Source organism: Alligator sinensis, unplaced genomic scaffold, assembly GCF_000455745.1.
Source record: "Alligator sinensis unplaced genomic scaffold, ASM45574v1 scaffold112_1, whole genome shotgun sequence".
Lineage (NCBI taxonomy): Eukaryota > Metazoa > Chordata > Crocodylia > Alligatoridae > Alligator > Alligator sinensis.
Genome location: NW_005841892.1, coordinates 1,807,920 through 1,827,192, shown reverse-complemented (window position 1 = coordinate 1,827,192; position 19,273 = coordinate 1,807,920). Strand labels below are relative to the sequence as shown.

The window sequence follows — 19,273 nt, the reverse complement described above, 5'->3', positions numbered from 1 at the left end:
TTTAGATTGCATTAAATAATGGAATGGAATAGATTCATATTATAATATGAAAGCACAATTAATATGAAAAATCCTTAGTGTTTTTATTCCACAACTGGAATATGAAATTACATAACATGGTTATACTTAGGGCCAAGATAAATTATTTTAATGTATCCAAGTGTCCCCTTTGGTAAACATTCTCAAAGGATGGAGAAACAATAATTCCTTCATGTTTCATGATTTTATTTATTTATTTATTTATTTTTTACTGAACCCCTAAAGAAGACGCAAGCTACCTGCAAGGCTCAAGAAGCCTTAATTAACTCAAAACTCTTTGGATTACTTTACCAGATAGTGGAAACTACATGGGAGTTATTCATAGATTTATTATACTTAGTACTGATTCCTCAAGATTCCTGTTTGCAGTATCTTTCTGAATTTTTGTGCTCAAAATTTAGACCTGTGCATACATAGGTGGGATTCAGATGTCCCAGGTCTTTCTACATTGAATGGAGACCCCCAAGCACACTTTGAAAGAAATGACTTGCAGACATGAGTCACCAGGATGTAGGAGAGCACATAGGCTAACCAATTTGAAGAGCAGAAAGGCTTGTGTCTGGCACACTGTCCCTCTCCTGGAGTTAGGCAGCACTTATTCAGTTCCCTGCAGCCCTAACTCATGTATTTCTGATAGTTCTGGGAATCAGTAATATATCATTCCAGATAGGCAAGGGTATATACATTCATTTAATGATGAACTAAGCACTCTGGGTGCATCTGCACACTCATTTATGTGCTTTTGCTAATGCACATTAAATGTAGTACTTCTAATGTAAGGTAGTAACTAAATGTGCATTAGGCTACTCTAATGCTCAGTAGCAAAAGTGCATACTTTTTTTTCTCCCTAAATTTATTCTGTAGTTTCTTCTGCTCCCACAGTAACTTTTCAGTCTCTGCCACTTCTATTCAATAGTGGATATGGTAGCAAGCTCCTGTTGGTACAATGTTCATGAACTGTAAATATTATCCTGAATCCTTGAAACAGCTGTTGTACTATGGAGCATGCTCAAAGAAAGTTTGTGACATCCCAAAATGTCCATGGTACACTGCTCTCATTCTTCTGAGTTTCATAACCTTACAGCGAATTGAGCATGCCTAAGTCAATTTCCATGCCCCACCTGGATGCAGGCTGAGCCCTCAGTACTGTCCCAGTCTAAATTAATAGCAACTGCCCGGAAAAGTGCCTTCACCAATAATGTCTCAGGGAGAACAGATTTATGCATTTATAGAATTCTGCAGGTTTTTGGTAATAGAAACTTAAAAGATGCCAAGCCTTGTATACTTCCACTGTTGTAGTGCATTGCTCTGATCAGTGTTAAAGGATACTGTCAACCAATAGGCGATTCATTCCTTAGTACTGCAGCTGCTAGCTGTTAACACTAAGAATTATAATTATGCTTTTGAACAATGTTAGGAAAAAAAGAAATATCTATCTCCGTGAGCAAACTGTTAAAAGCCTGACGTGCTCTTAAGATTTGTTAAATATATTCAAGGATACAGGTTGTAGCTGTGTGGGTCTGCAAGCAAAAGGAATCGGAATTCTTGGTAGCGGTGATATCTTTTATTAGATCAACTAGATATATGCAAAAAAAAAATTCTTTATTTGCAAGCTTTCAGACACACATGCCCTTCTTCAGGAATAGGAGAGTGCAAAGATAGTAATATTTCCATAGGTGGAAATGAAATGTCATATTTCACAGGAGAGATGAGAGGAAAGCTGAAAGGTGTTGTAAGATCTCCTGGTTGGAAAAGTTCATTTTGTGCAGATTAGGCTCAAATAAACTACTCTAACTTTTATCTGAGCTATCAATGCATCTTTTTAAAACATATATGTCATGGCGCAGGGTCCTGCGGGACAGCCGTGATCTCCCTAAGGCCCCCTTCCCATGCCAAGTTGGCCCAAAGGGCACCCTCACTTCTCACCTGCCACATCTTTGACGGAGTATAAATATATGGGAGGCTACCTTACGTCCTCTTGGACATGGTCTGTTGCAATACCTGACCCTGTGGACTCCCAGACCGCTTGTGGATCCCGTTCTGCAATGGGTGCTGTAGGGGCACCCTAGCCTTATGGGCTGTGTGTGGTTCCAACCACCCCCTTACCATACCCCAAACCTCACAGATGGGATAGACGTTGTTCTGTCCGGGCCCTGTTATAATTCGGCCCCCTTGTCCTCTCTGGGCCCCGTGTGGCCCTGTCTATCTCTGCACCCTCTCTGGCGCTCAGGATCTCTGTGGCCCTGGTCTCCCTCGGCACCCTCTCTGGCACTCGTCTATGCCTCCCTCTCTCTGGCGCTTCTCCCCAGCTGCCCTCTTCCCCTGGGGCTTCTCAAATGCTGCCCCCTTCCCCTGGGGCTTCTCCACACCTGCACTGGGGCTTCTCATCAATGCCCCTCTCTCTGGGGCCTCTCAACTGCCCCCTTTCTGGGGCTGGGGTCAGTGCACCCCGACTTGCTGCTCCCTCACTGTCACTGGGGTCCCCACACTGCTGTGGGACCCCTATGAGGCCTCCTCCAACCCCTGTTAGCCTCACCCAAACCACCAGCATTAAACAGTAAACAAAGCGCAAGCCCTTCGGCTATAACATAAATGGAAGCTACCCGGCCATAACAACAATCCAGCCTACCAGGGAATACTCCATCCCTCAGCTGTGTCAGACGCTGCTCCTTCAGTCAGGCTGCTCCTCTCTTCCATGACAGGGAGCTCCTTTCTCCTTGGCTGCTGGCAGGGAACTGCTAGCTTGGCCTCAGCCCCTAGGGTTTATAAAGGAGCTGGGCCCTGCCCCTTCTGGTCAGCTGACCTCCTCTGGTTGCCCTGGCAACTGACAGCTGGGCTCATCACTCACTGCTAGGGATCTTTCAAGAGCAGTTTTCTCGCTTTTTAGGAGCAGTGCACCTAAGTGCTCTGCAACAATATAATTATAAAAAACTGAAATCATCATATTACCTAGTGTTCAAATTTGAGGCATTTTCATTTTAATTAAATGTCAGACAAAACACAATTCTGTAGATTTTCTACTCTACTCTCAGGGGCCGACCTCAGAGCCAGTTTCCCAGCCATCAGACTGTGGTGTAGCTGAGGCCACAGCTGGGCAATTTTTCCATAAGGAGATCATGGGACACCAGATCAAAGGCTTTTTTCAAGTCCAGATATATAATGTCATTCTCCTCCCCCTTGTCCAGGTGATATGTCACCTGGTCATAGAAGGAGATGAGATTGGTCAGGCAAGACCTACCTGCAACAAACCCGTGCTGGCTGTCCCTCAGGATGTTGTCATCAGCCAGCTTATCAAGAAGGATCTCTTTGATAATTTTCTCCAGAATCTTACTGGGGATTAAGGTCAAGCTGATTGGTCTGTAATTCCCAGGATCTACGTTCCACCCTTTCTTGCAGATGGGTACCACATTGGCCTTCTTCCAGTCTTCAGGTACTTCACCTGAGTGCCACTAGTTTTCAAATATTTTTGCCAATGGTTGGACTATGACACCTACCAGCTCCATGAGTACTCTAGGGTGTAATCTGTCAGGACCAGCTGTCTTGAAGATGTCCAGCCTCTTGAGATGTTCCTTTACAAGGTCCACACTGATGCTGGGTATAGAAGTGATTGCATAATAACTCAAAAATATAGCCTAACTGTTGTATATTGCATTTGGGAGGTGTGTGGTCTGGTTGGGATGCATTTGTGTGTATGGTGGAGTGTTTGAGGGTGTGTAAGCAGATTTGTGAGGGAGTATGGCTGTGTGTGGGGGGCAATAGAGTATGGTGGGGTATGTATATGTGGGGGGCTGTGGAGGCAGGGTGTGGGTGTGTGGTATTTGTGAGGGAGGGTGGGGTGTTGTGGGACTCCCCAAACATTCCTCCCCCCCATAGTGTACAGCCGCCACCAGTGGCAGCAGCAGGTGACAGGTGTTTGGAGTGCTCATTGTCCACGTAGGCGCTGCCACCCAGTGGCACATGGCTCCAGCCAGCACTGCATGTGGTGGCACAGAGTGCAGCCAAGCTAGCCCACTTCTATCTCATGGGGCTCTCATGGTGCAAGTGCAGCTCTCGGCACTTGTGTGCCTCAGGGGGGAAGCCCCACCTGATGTAGCTGGCTGTTTTTTCTGCCCTCTGCCATGCAGGTCCTGGGACTCTGCTGGGAAGAAAGGGGAAGGGGTGAGTCTCTCCTACATTTCGGGTGGAGTCCTAGGACCTGCATGTCTTTCCCCGGTGGCACACAAGTGCCAGAAACTGCATATGTGCTATAGGGAGATAGGCAAAATAGAGGTAGGCCAGCCTGGCTGTACTCCTTGCCACCACATGCAGCACTGGCTGGAGCCATGTGCAGCTCAGCAGCAGCAAATGTACAGGCTAAGAGTGCCCTGAGCACCCCCATCAGCTGCTGCTGCTACCAGTGCCACGGGTTGTGATCCATGGGGGAGAGTGTATGGGGTCCCCACACCCCCTCAGACCCATACCCTGCACACCTGAGCTCCATGGTCCTACTGACCCCCTGTCTGCGGGCTCCCTAGCCCCATCCTCTGTGCTCCCACCCAGTTGCAGCTCTTCCCCTGCCCCCACCACTTCCCTACCTGGTATCTTGAGTGAGCAGGACACCAGGGAAGTTGAGCAGGTTCCCTAGCAGCGGCAGCAGCATTGCCTAGAAGCTGCATGCTGGCTGGGCCAGGCCCTTCCACCCGTGAGGGTGGGAGCAGGGTCCATAGACTGGGCAGGGTACAATTATTTGGTGGGTGCCCACAGGCCAGATAAAATTTCCTGATGGCCCAGATCTGGCCCACAGGCTGTATTTTGCCTGCCTCTGCATTAGTAGGAACATTGTCAACAGATCAAAGGAAGTGATTATTCCCTTTTTACAGCACTGGTGAGGCCATATCTGTAGTACTGTGTCCAGTTTTGGGCCCCCCACTAAAAAAAGGATGTGGATAAATTGGAGAGTGTCTAGCAGAGGACAACTAAAATGGTAAGAGGGCTAGGGTACATGACTTAGAGACCTACTCAAATGTCAAAATTGGGGGTGGGAAGATATAAGTAATCAGGAAGTAAGCAGATTACATGGACTGCTGATGGCTTTCCAGAACACCTACTGTCTTTTGGAAGAAAAAATTGGTTGTCATATCTTTTTGGGTGTTTACAGACTTGGCAAAAAAAATTCACTTTACCAGAAGAAGCAATGCATTAGTTTGACTTGGCTCTGTAGCATATGTATTAATTGGGTGCTTCAGTGGGGCTTTTTAGCACTTTTATCTAATAGCTGATTCTATCAGCTATTAGATAAAAGTACCTAAAAAGCCCCATTGAAGCACCTGATCCATACAGATGCTTCAGAGCCAGATTGAAGAAATTCATTGTATCTTCTGGGCATGCACTGGGGTCCATGTGAGGCGCGTGCCAAGTTTAAAGTAAAGCACTTTTTGGGGGGTTGTTTTTTTTTTTTTTTTTTTTCCATGTCTGCAAGCAGCCTTTATGTTTGATTTTCAACAGAGGTTCTAAAAGAGCACATACTTTGATTTTCATGGATCCTATTGAGTTTTTAAAGAATTTTTGGCAACTAAATATTTTATTTTCTTCATCCCAGTCACCTCGGGTTTCAAAGAATCAATTTTATTTTCACTCATATTTATCAGTGTGTTTATAGTTAGTGGTCCTTCTTTTTTCCCTTGACATTTTAGATTCCTGGTATGAGCTAATGCAAGCAGTTATGTTCTCTAAAATCGAAACAATATTGTAATATGTCTCTACCATGTTGTAGGAGGGAACTTCTATCTTTTTGGCTTGGGATTGTCAAACTGGTAACATGTATGCCTCTCTGTGCATAAAGCAATTGTAAGTGAGCTAGTTCTTCTTTGGGAGTTAACACACCTAGATTTTTCAACAGGTAGCTTATAACTTGTTAAGTACCTAAAAGCTTTAATTGATAGGTACAAAGATTATGCAATCAGGATACTAATGCAGTGATCTTTGATTCATTTATTTCCCTGGATTGTTTGATGTAGGTTTTTGTTTTTTGTTTTTTTAAGGAGTGAGAGAAGCTGATTAATTTAAGCATACTAATAAGAGCCCTTTTTTTGAAGATGCCTTGCAACAAAAACACATTCTTGTATCTTTTCACGGAAGAAAGGAAAATGTATATCATGTTGTTTCTCTAGCCCAGCTGTGAAAACTGTATGTTACCATCTCTGCTGTTTTCCTTTACAGTAAAGACGTGTATTTGCTACTTTGTGGTCAATCTCTCATTTACTTTGTGGGCAGTGTGTCCTCATGCCATCACTTTGGGAGCTGATGAGAGAGAATATCATGACTATTTTCGATCCATAGCCTTCCAGAAAACTAGCAATTGTGGTAGTTCTCAATATCTTATTTAGTTAAAGGGAGCTTAGAAGAAAAAAACCCCAAACAAACACTGCCTGCTATGAGTAAAATGATCTTTGTATCCTCCAGAGTTCCTTTTTTCTTAGGTTGGTCTTTTTCCCCACTTTTTCAGAAAACATGCATTCCTCAACTATTCATTACTTTATAATTTATTTTTCAGTTTTTCTGCTAGCATATTTCTCTATCAGTCTTTACAAAATAATGCAACCATAGTTTGTATAGTATTGTATAAATCTTATCCTAAAATGCTTTACAAAAGAAAATAACACATTTAACAAGAGAGTAAAAGAACAAGAAGCATAGTCCTAGGGCAGGAGGGAGATAAGTTTTCAGGTGAAATTTGAAAATAAATGAAGAATCTTTGATAATAATTAATAAACACTCATCTTGGAACCCCATAGATGGTCTCAGCTGACTGGAAGAGGGCCAAAGTGGTACCCATCTTTAAGAAAGGGAGGAACAATGACCCTGCAAATTATAGACTAGTCAGTCTGACTTTGGTCCTAAGAAAAACTTGTGAAAAAATTGTTAAGGAGGCCATCAGTCACAAGTTTGTACCTGACAGGGTATTAAGAAACAACCAGCATGGCTTTGTGGAGGTTTTGTGGATCATGCCTAACAAATCTGGTGTTCTTTTACAACCAGGTAACTAAAGAGCTGAACAAGCGACATGAGGTAGACATCATTTACTTAGACTTCACTAAGGCCTTTGATTCTGTCTCCCATGAAATTCTCTCAATTAAACTGGAGGGCACTGGCCTGGACCGGCCTACAGTGTGGTGGATGGATAACTGGCTTCGAGGCTGGTCCCAGAGAGTTGTAATCGATGGAATGGCCTCATCCTGGAAGGCTGTCTCCAGTGATGTCCCACTGGGATCGGTGCTTGGACCCATGCTTTTTAATATATTAATTACTTGGATGAGGGGGTGGAATGCTCTATGATTAAGTTTGCAGATGATACCAAACTGTGGGGAAATGTGGGCACACCAGAGGATAGGATAAGGATCCAGGATGACCTTGACAGACTGGTTCTATGGGCTGATCAGAATCAGATGAGGGTCAAAAAGGAAAAGCGCCGGGTCCTTCATCTGGGTAGGAAGAACCTTCACCACAGCTATAGGATAGGTGGTAGCCCACTGGCTGGTACAGCATCTGAGTGGGACCTGAGGGGTCACAATTGACCAGAAGATGAATGTGAGCCAACAGTGCGAGGAAGTCGCCAGCAGGGCAAATAGAACTCTGGTGTGCATCAGCTGATGTGTTGCCAACAGATCCAGAGAGGTGCTTCTTAGGGCTGTGTGAAATTTTAGGTTCAACATGGTTTTACCTCATTTCGAGCTCAAAATAGCAAAATTGAATTGAAATGAAGGCCTTCAAAACAGCCTTGAAACAAAACAAGGCTAGTCATCAAAATGTTTTGAAAGTTTCAAAACATTGAGTTTCGAATCATCCAGCAGCCAGGTGGTGGGAGATGGGTAGAACCAGGGCTGCACTGCCAGTGGCTCTGCAGCCCCATGTGGCTCAGCTGGGAGTGAAGCCCTGGCTCTCCCCACCTCCCATGGCCAGGCTCCGGGAAGCTGATCACAGCGCAGGGCAAAGGGAACTGAGCCTGGGCTCAGTTCCCCTCCCCAGCGCTGCAATTGGGCTGTGGAAGGGAACTGAGCCTGATGATTGGGATGGGGAAGGCAACTCAACACAGCTGTGCTGAGTTCCTTTCCCCAACCCAGTTGTAGCCCTGGGGAGGGGAGCTCAGCTCAGCCTAGCTGAGTTCCTTTCGCCAGCCTGATCATAGTGCTGGGAAGGGGAACTGAACAATTGGGGTCCCCGGTCCCAGGTGGCAGCCCAGGTGGAACCCAGCTCCCTGGTCACAGGTGGCAGTACTCAGCTTTCCTCCCTCCTCTGGCAGGCAGATCTCCAAAGATGGAGATTCAGCCATCTCTCTAGGCAACTTGTTGCAGTGCTTTACCACCCTCCTTGAGCTCATTCTTTTTGTAACAATCCAATTGTATGTTACTACCCACAAGCAGAGCATAGGGCCAGGTACAGACATTACACTTTTACTCTAAGTGATCAGAAACCAATCTATACCTGTTACAGACCAGAAGTTTGGCGCACACACAGACTGGCTGAAGAATGGTGGAACACTAGCTACGATTTGCCCCTTCAACAAAGGGCGAATGTGTGCTCTCTTCACTACCAATCTAAACTACACTGCTTACAGAAAACTGTACAACTTAGATTGATTGCATCTTGGGCTTTTTCAGTGTCTGTACTAGACTAGAAGTGATGGAACAGTTTTGTTGCCTTTCCCTAGCAGTTTTAGACTGTGATATGAGGAACATGTGGTAGAGCTCTACAGATACCTGGGAAATAATGTGTTCTGAATCCTCTCTTAAGCTGGCACACTATGGCTCTGTTTTCCTTTGTTTCTTTGATAATAATAGTAACCCTTCACACTATCTGAAGCAACTTTCATGTATCGATCTCATGTTTTAGACAAGACACCTGCATTACTGTTGGGTTTTTTTTTTAATGTGGGGGGAAAATGGACATCATTAAGCAGTTATTTGCTGAAAGTCAGATTCAGTGAACCATGGGTTGAGACTTAAATTCAAGTCTGTGGCTCCCAGTCCATTGCTCTAATTACTAGATTTCCTTCTTCACTAAAATAATACTAATTGCATGGGAAACTGAGCTTTAAAATGTATTTACTAATAAAGATGTCAAAGGATGGGATAAAGCAGAAAACGATTTATTTTTAAACAGTATTCAAACAGTATAAACATAGCAGGAAAATCAGTTGCATGGTCTTGATAATAAACAAAATTACAGCTTATTAATAATTATAGCTTGTATTTAAAGGGGAGGGGGAGAATGCCTCTTAAGTTTTTTATGTTTTACTGTTTTTATACTCCTTACTCCAAAATGCCTTCACTCTTTCCTACTGAAAACAAAAATATTATATATGTTTCAATAAATTACACATGAAAAACTTGCTATGGCAAATTACATGAGTCCTTTTTTGTTGTATCACTTTGGTTATGTGCTAAAAAGGCAAAAAACTAATAAACAGAATTCTTGTATAAAATCTTAATAGCCCATTTCAATGACACAGTCATGTGTAGAATATTTTCTGTATTATTTTATTTTACTTGATTTTATTTATTAGATGCATGTATTGTCCTTCCTAAAAAGGTTCAGAAAGGCTTGCAGGAAGAGAACAAAACAATTTATAAAATCAAATATAATAAAATATAAAACAAAATCTTCCAAATCAATATCCCAGCTTAGCCTTGCTTGCTAAATAGAAAGTTTCTAGAGTGCTTCTGTAAGATGGGCTGGCTCAGGCTCTGGTAGGCATCAAGGGGAAGGGAATTCCAGAGCTGAGGAGCAACTACTGAGAATGACCTCCCACATGTTTTCATCAATCTTGGTGTGTTGATGGTACTTACAGATGGCTTCTTTCAGCTGATGTTAGGGTTCATGATGGAACAAAAGGATAGTTGTTGGCCCTATGATCATTATTGATCAAAACCAGCACTTTGAATTGTGCACAGAAAACTACTGGACACTAGTGCAGACTCTGGAGCAGTGGAGTTAATATGCTTCTGGTGATCCACCCAGTCAGAAGGTGTGCAATGACATTCTAGTCTACACCAGCTACAGCTTCTGGGTGGTTTTCAAATCCTGGCTAGACAAAGCTTTGGCTGGGATGGTCCTACTTTGAGCAGATGGTTGGACTAGATGACCTCCTGCGGTCCCTTCGAACCCTAACTTTCTATGATTCTATGGCCATCAAAGGCCATTAAGAGCTCATTGCAGTAATCTAACCTTGAGATTGTGAAGTTATGGATGAGAGGGGCCAGATCCAAATCTGAAAAGCTAAACCTAAACCAGGGGTCAAATCTAAACCTAAACCAGGCCAAATCTAAACCAGGGGTAAGCAACCACCATCATGTGTGCCAGTGTGGCATGTGAAAACATTTTGCTTGGCATGCCTGCCTCAGGGCAGATAGTGGGGAAGAGGCTGTGGCTGTGCTGCCACAACAAGGATTGGTTTCATGGCTTCTCTGGCATCTGACCTTTGCATGCCAGCATCTTACAAATTAAGGTTGAAGTATTTTGTCACTCTGTCCAAAAACATTGCTGACGCCTGCGTTGTCTAAACCTTCTCATTAGATGGAATTGGTGAAAGATACTCCTAAACACCACCTTCACCTGAAGATCCAGGTGTAGGAGAGAATCCAGGAGACTCCAAGGCTGACAACCTGAGTTACAAGGGGAGGCTGAAGCCCCAGTCAAGGATAGGCATGCCAATCCTTCTCAGGTTAAGCAGTCTTCCTCCCAACTCTTAACCTCTGTCTTTTCTGGATTCAGCATCAGTTGTTTCACCTGCACCCAATCCTCAAGTACAACCAGGCATTAGAAAGACCAAGATTGCAGGGGCCCCATATGATATTAGAAAAATATATATCTGGGTATCAACAGATTGATTGTAGCTCACTCCACACCTCTGCACAGTCTCATTCAGTGATGTTATATACACAATGAACAAGAGAGGTGGCAGGGTGGAGTGCTGGAGAACCTCACAGGAAAGTTCCAGAGGGAATAAAAAGCCCTCACTTTTCATTTCCCTCGGTGACATCCCAGCTAGGAAACAGCAGAACCAGTTTAGAGTGGCCCCATGAATACCTACCAGGTCATGTAAATACTTGATCAGCTCCTCATTATTATCTGTGACAAAGGCCTCAGAAAGATCTAGTAAGATAAGCAAGGCACAATATCCCCTGTCAATTTCCAAGAGAATACCATTGAACAAGGCTATGTACATAGGCTGTCTGTTATACCCAAAGAGAAAGTGAAACGGGGATCCAGGAATACTAGATGCACCTGGAGTTGTGCAACCAAATGCTCAGTGACCTTCCCTAAAAAGAAGAGGTTGGAAATGCGGAGATAACTTGCTGGGGTGCAGGTTGGAGGGTCAGCATCAGGAAATAGTTTCTTGAGTATGGGCCAGACAGTTGCAGGTTTAAGAATGTCCAGCACCCTTGTCTGATAACCCCTGCCAGACATGTTCCCAGTCTTCCTGCAGCAGGGTTTTCAAAGCCAGGATGGGCACAGGTCCAGTTCAGAGCCAGCTACATGCACCTCTCTGTGTTCATCCTTTGCCTCAGTGTATGATCTATATAAACTGGACAAAATCAAACTTGCCCAACCACAAACTCTGAGGGCATTTTTACACGTGCTTTGGGGTGACAGGGGGAGGCAGACACTCTAATTAAAGCGCCTGGAGCATCTTATGTATCAGGGTCCCTGCAATTCAAAATGGCATTGGGGGCACTTCATCTAAAGTTTGTTAAGTCTGCTCGGATGCTCTGAACAGGCACCTTGACTCTGCGCCAAAAGTGGTGGCCTCCAAGTCATGCAAGATAGTTGCAGTTATTTGGATAGTATGTGATGACTCCTTTTCCTTTATTATTTAGTATTGTGTGTAACATCTGGAAATATCATAATCTTCTATCCCTGAAGCCATGTTTTCACCAAGGGAGTGTTATATCAAACATCTGTAGTGGGTGGTGAAAATTAAAACTCATGCACATGTCTAGGTGTCATTTCTCTTTATAATCTGCCATGTATTTTTAATTTGGTAAAGGTTTTTAATTACTGTTATTGTCTAATATCTTAATAGGCAACTTAACAAAACAGAAAGTTAAATATTTACATTGAATGTCTATCTTCCATTGCAATTGTATTTATTATTAACCATAATGATTAACCTTAGGAGTTTGTAAAGAAGTGGGTCTTTGTTAATACTTTGTTAATAAGACAACTGTTTTCCTGTAAGTCTGTAATTCTGCCTCTTAGACAAACCAAAGACAGCTAACTACTACTTCTACAAAGAGCAATGAAAGAGATCATAGAGAAAAGCAAAAAAAAATAAATAAATAAAAATAAAAAATTCAATCTAACAGTTCAAGGAACAGTTCAATTTTTCTAAAATATTACATCTGGGTCTACTATAGAGACATGTTTGTACAAATGAATTAATTATGCAGCTGGTACTTACTGACCTGAACAGGTCTATGGACTTCAATAGACCAGTTTAATTTTCTCCCATTACTTTCTGCCAACAGAAAGTAAGAGGAAGAAGGATAATCTTGTAGTTTACATCCTAGCTCAGGACTCAGGAGGTCTGGCTACAATTCATTGCTATGTTATATGTTTCTTGTGTAAGTGGGCAATCATACCCAATATACCAGTTTCCTATTTATAAAATAGGAATATTTATTTTCTTCCACCCTTTGCCTGTCTTGTGTATTTAAATGGAATTTCAGACATAGATACCATCTAACACAGGGGGGCTCTAGATTTCTTTGAGATTACCACAGAGTGCTGAAAGATATGAAACTTATGCCATGTGCAGTTGTGATTAGAACACCATATAAAAACAACAGTGGGGTAAGGAAGCCATTTATATCTTTCAGCCCCCTTTTTGTCTGGTTTTTTTTTTTGAGCACTGATTAAATGGAAATAACCCATATGATTCTATATCAACTGCAGTGACCCATGCTCAGAATTCATGATAGCTTCACTAGTGTTTTGTATATTGAAAGCAATTTAAATTCATGCCTCTCCTCCATTTATTGTGTTAGTGACATTCATACCATCAAAATATGTAATGTTGTTCTATACCAGAGGTCATATCTGTGGAAAACGCACCTTATTCCTCTAAACATAAATTTTCTATTTATTTGTTATTTGAACAGAAATTGAAAAGGAGAGCTGTGGGGATCCTGGAACACCGTTATATGGTATCCGAGAAGGGGATGGATTTTCGAACCGGGATGTTTTAAGGTTTGAGTGTCAGTTTGGATTTGAACTAATTGGAGAGAAATCCATTGTTTGTCAAGAGAACAACCAGTGGTCTGCAAACATACCAATTTGTATTTGTGAGTACCAAATGCCTTTTTTTTAACAGAACATATGTTACAATTGCCCTTGCATATCATTGTTTGTGTGATTAATTGCAAAGTTAGTACAATGTAATTAATTTTGTTGGCAAGTTGAATTTACTTTTCTGCAGTGATAGCTTCATAATGTATTTATGCCAAATGTAAGTTCCATGACCACTTACACGTTTTCTGTTTTCAAATAACAATTATTAAATGGGGTATTATTATGTGCCTCCATATAACATTTTATTGTTGACATACTGTACTTGGGAGGAGGCAGTATATTTTATGTGCATTATATACTTTTTATAGCTGCTATTATAAGTTAATTTATTTCATCAGGTTAGTAGTTGCTGAATTGCAATCAAGGGCATTTAAATTATTTACAGATATTTCCATGCATTATGCATGACTATATTTAAGACCTTTAAATGATCATAGAGATGTATATTTTAGGTGTCTACCAATAATATTATACAGAATAAACTTAATCAATGCTATAATATATATTTGTGGTAACAAACACATTTCTCTCCTAGCATTTACATTAAAAAAAAATATAGGCCAGATATATTAAGAGCAGAATCACTTGTTTACCTTATTGTAAATTAATGTAGTATCACTTAAATAGCACAGTTAAATATAAAATATTATCTTCATAACAGCAAAACAAAGCTACCATTTCTTTTTGGCCTGTTCAATTTTTGTGCGTATGTGTAAGCTAAAATTATAATGTCAGCATTGACCTTCTGACTTGTAATGTACTCAATGAGAGGTTTGTTCATCTAAACAGTTCCCTAAAGGACAAAATAAGTGGTGTCAAGTGATTAAACACTGCTGAACATGGATAAATCATGAGGACTGCTATGGTTTTTAGTGTACCATTGGTATTGTATGTGACCCTGGGGGCTGCTTTTAGGAGTTAGTCATATAGACAGAAAAGGAGTAAGAAGACACCAGAAAAAGCAAATCAATTTGAAAAGTTCTCTTTTTGTTTCTCAGCTGGTCCTAAACAATATTAGCTTTTTCAGTGGAGGAAATAAGCATGTTTTAAGGATCTCTTAGGAAGAAAAAATAATATGAGAAAACCCTCTTGAAAATAGCTTTTATTTTGTTCTCTAATTTCTTTCTCTCTGACAGTTCCTTGCCTTTCCAATTTCACTGCACCAATGGGAACAGTTCTTTCACCTGACTACCCAGAGGGATATGGAAATAATTTAAATTGCATCTGGACAATAATCTCAGACCCTGGGAGCCGGATCCATCTCTCTTTTAATGACTTTGATTTGGAATCTCAGTTTGACTTTCTTGCAGTAAAAGATGGTGACTCTCCAGATTCTCCACTGCTTGGCACGTTCACTGGTGCTGAGGTTCCTTCCCATCTTACCAGTAATGGGCATATATTACGCCTAGAATTTCAAGCTGATCACTCAATGTCAGGACGTGGATTTAACATCAGTTATAATAGTGAGTTTTTCTACTTTGCTTCATTTGAATAACATGTCGACTGTACTGTAGAATAACACAAGATTTCCTTGAAAACATATTGCATATTTAATGTTCTTGTTTTCCTGGCACGCGCTCTCTCATGCACGATTCCAGAAAAAAAATAGAGTTGTGTATTTTAACTTTTGTTAGCCTTGAGGAGGAGGGAAATGATAGAATTAAGAAAATGTGTAGTTACCCTTATGCAGACCACTTTGGACTAGATTTGTAAGGAGCTTAGGTATCTATAGGAGCAATTTAATATGTATATATGTGTCTAGGGAGCAGAAGACCAAGGTTCTATGCACTCCCCTTATTCAAACTGAGGTTGACCTGTATTTTCTGCTTCTCATCCACATGCTAAAACCACTAGCCTGGAGATTGTTTTATCCAGACCCCTCTCCAGTCCTCTTCTTGAAGCTGACCCAGTGGTTAGCTAGAAAGGGATTCTATATGTGGGCCAGAAGGAGGAGACTAAGCCTCAGGGAGGGTAGCTTAGTTAGATGGATGCTGGACTGCAATGGAGGGAAACCTGTTGCTAACCTGGGCCACTGTCCCAATGGGGAATAAAACTACCCTAATGCTATGTATCCATTTAATAAAAAAATGTAAGGGGTAATGGGTCATCTTGATAGGATGGAGAGCACTGTGGGCAATGCCTGTGATGTGATGATTAGTAGGGCTGTGTGAAGCTTTGGTTGCTGATTCGATTCGGAGGAGATTCAGCCTGATTTGGTGGCCAAATCTCTGAATCTGAATCAAATCAGGAGACCAAAATTTCCAAATCAATTGAAAGCCTCCAAATTGATTTAAAAAAAATTTGGAGGAGATTTGGGCACTCCCTGCTCGCTGCCGCAGGGAGTTGGTGCTGGTAAGTAGGGGACGGGGAGAGGGGCTGGAGGGGGCAGGGGACCATGGCGGGGGGGGATTTTTGCCAGGCCTCATCCCTTGCCTGCTCCCCCAGTCTCCCTGAGCACTCCCCGCCCCCCACCCACTCTCCCAGCTCCATCAACGGCTGCCCCGCCTGGCTCCAGTGTCTTGGCACTTAAAACATTTTTTTTTAAAGGCCCCATAGTCACCAGCTGCTGCAGCAGCCATAAGAGCCTCTGGGGGATCATGGCAGAGCCCTCTCACCCCCACAGCTCTGGGCAGTGGGGGACAATGGAGATTGCCCCCTCTAGCTGGCAGAAGCCAGGGAGTGCGGGGCTTTTTTTTTTAAGTGCTGGGATGCTGGGGCGAGGCGGGGCAGCTGTTAATGGGGCTGGGAGAGCAGGTGGGGGATGGGGCCGATTTGATTTGGAGATTTGGCTGATTCAGTGGTGGCTGAGTCTCTGAATCAGATTCGGCCAAATCAATTCAGGACAGTGATTCGAATTGCTGAATTGAATCACTGCCCCCCAAATTGGCTGAATCTGAAGCAAATACTAGGTGCTTCACACAGGCCTAGCACTTGGCTGAGAAACAGGAGCTGTGGGTTCAAGGGTTTTCTTGCTGAGGGTCCTAGAAGCTATTTTTCCTTATCCCTGAGCAAGTGCCCTAGCTGCTAGGCTATTGGGCTAAAACATAGGAGGTTGTTCCTTTTCCATTTTAATTTAATCAGTTATGAGTGAGGGAGAAATTTTGCCTCCATAGGTGGAAATAGAATCCACACAATGCATAAGTGCCAAAAATTGTTCTTAGCAATCAGAACTCTTGGTAGAGGTGATATCTTTTATTAAACTAGCTACCTAGTTGGTCTAATAAAAGATATCATCTCTCCCAAGAGTTCTGATTGCTTTTGCCTGTAGACCAAGATGGTTACAACCTTTATCCCTGAAAAATAGCTCTTAGATGGTAGGTAAGTGCCATGTGGAGCTGGAACAGGATTTTTAGCCCCTAAGTTTGGAATGATCTCTTACATTTCTGCCTGTGGGCATTTATGTAGCTGTCTGGGTCTTGAATACACTGAACTGCTTGATATCTATCTGGCACCTAACTCCTGAAGGGAATCACAGACTAAACATTCCCCTCCTGGGGTCTGGACCTGGTAGGTGATTTCAGAGAATCCACACAAAATGCAGCCCAGAGCACTCATTTGTGACGTAAAAGACCAGCTTCAAATCTTACATCTTCCTGATTTGGAGCAGGAACTTGATATCCCACGTCCTAGGACAGTGCATTGAGCACTAGCCTAATGTGTATTCTAAATGGTCTCTCTCGATCTTGTGTGTTGAAGCTATTTCACTTCATAAAAAAATAACTAAATCTGTACTGAGCCAGACAGAGAGTGAGGATGATGCTCCAGCATGATGGGTAGGTGCTTACTTGAGAGACCCAGGTTCCACTTAACTATTTAAGTATTATTTTGTTAGCAATTTCCAAGTGCTTTATATGATTCTAGACCTAAGCTTGTGTCCCGTTCCACCCCTCTCTGTTTCAGCTGACTGTAATGCTTAAAGGAGGGATGCCTTTAGATTTATCTTTAAAGGGTGCTTCCAAAATGCTACCAGATGGCTGGGCTACTACTGATCTATTGCCTTGTCCTTCTACTCCCAAGCTTCCCTTTCTCTTCATTTCACCCATATGTTTATAGAAATAAAAAATGAGATCTATGGAGAAGACATTGTCTCTTTATTGCATGCTTGAACACATCATGATAGGGCTTTCACCTTTGAGAAGGGTTCTTAGTTATCACCATATGGCAAATAAATGTATTAGTATAGCTGAGCCCTTTGAGCACACTTTCAGTACAACAACAAGAATATTTCATAACGGGATTTTAAGTCTATTTTTCTTACTGTATGTTGTATCCTAAGCTCCCTACGCTCCACACATTTTGTGGCTTGTTTACAGACCCAATCATGTAGACAGTGGGCACATTTACATGAGATGCTTACTATGTGGTAGCTTAATAACACTGAGCGGTAACGTGCTGGTCAAAAACCATGCTAATAAACTACTGTGTGGTGTTGTTAGGCTACTGCACAGTAACTGTCACCCCCCCCACCCCGTACATTGGCACTACTGTGCAGTAATTGTAGTTACTGTGCATTTAGTTGGTACTTAATTACGAAAAAGGTTAAGGATGAAAATTAAAGAATTTTTTTTTGTGCAAAAATCTATTTGGTCTAATAAAAGATATCACCTCTACCATAAGCTGTGATTCCAGTCACTACTGTGCATTAATGAACATGTAGATGTGCCTATTGAGAAGTGCTCAGGCTTTCATTTACTCCTCTAAATAAAGGTTTAGTGCAATAAGTAAGTCCTAAAGCCCTTGTTTGAATAAATGGCTACAGGGAGAGTTCCAAAAGTCCCATACCTCAAAGATTTGCACATAATCTTTACTTAGTGGTCTACAAGCCCCTCCTGCATACCTTTCCTCTTCCCCACCCCTCATGAAATCTATGGTATTTTAAAGGTAGAAAACTGGAACAAGGTGGTTTAGGAAGTTAACTTGATACAGAACACAGCTGGGACCCCTCCACCCCCAAGGATTTTAATTAACTTGTTTACAAATCCCTCTGTGTAATTGCATTACAATACAAAAGTGATACTGAATGATTAGTGCAGGAAAACATTTTTGTTAATTGTATTTTTCTTTGGGAAGTGTTGATGAAACCAGTGTTTTAATATTTCAATGTCATATAAATATAGCAGTCAAAGTAAATGTCTGGTCAGAATGGCTTTTTTAGAAGAGTACAGTTTTGGAGTTTTTTTGGTCATCATTGAGCTTAAACAATTAATAATTATGTGAATTTACTGCCTCTCTGAAGTGACACGTGGTGATTGCTGTCACTAATATATTGGCAAAGTGTAATTTGCCATAATTAAATTTAAGTTAGCTGACACATGTCACAGCAGCTTGCTGTATTAAGCTGCTGCTTTTGCCATTAAGGCTTTTCCCCCTTTGCTTTTTTTTCAATAGGAATTCATAGAGCTCTTTAATAAACCTTACATTTTAACAAGATTTTTACATTACTGGGGATTGGTGGATAGATGGTTAGAGATGGATTGCTAGATTGTGTGTGTGTGTGTGTGTGTGTGTGTGTGTGTGTGTGTGTGTGTAGAGAGAGAGAGAGATTAATTTGCAGGTTCATATTTTTTCTACATCTAGATATTTTCCTTTAAAAGAAGTGTTGGAGTATACAAAACAATTCTAAGTGACCGGCAGATTGTTTTGTTTTGTTTTGTTTTGTTTTGTTTTGTTTTGTTTTGTTTTGTTTTGTTTTGTTTTGTTTGTTTATTGTTTTTTTCTAAGTGAATTAACTCTGTTTTGGATCTCTTGAATGTGGGCCTGATTCTCCTCTTTTATTTTAGGTTTATTCCATTGGTCTTACTGGAGTAGCTATTGATTTGAGTGCAAGAATCAAGACATTTATTTTTAAGTACATAGATATGCCATGAGCTTGAGATATACCTCAGTCTGAACCCCCCCCCCCCCC

The 19,273-nt window shown here is 41.9% G+C and overlaps 1 protein-coding gene across 3 annotated transcripts in view; it reads left to right on the top strand.

The window, feature by feature from the left end:
* CSMD3 (CUB and Sushi multiple domains 3) overlaps positions 1–19,273 on the top strand; it is a 1,313,655-nt gene that overhangs the window by 751,403 nt on the left and 542,979 nt on the right. For all 3 annotated transcript variants that reach the window (XM_025197227.1, XM_006018073.3, XM_006018072.3), the window contains 2 exons: positions 13,179–13,361; positions 14,505–14,831. In XM_025197227.1, coding sequence (XP_025053012.1) covers positions 13,179–13,361; positions 14,505–14,831 — 510 coding nt within the window. The remainder of the gene's footprint in view (positions 1–13,178; positions 13,362–14,504; positions 14,832–19,273) is intronic.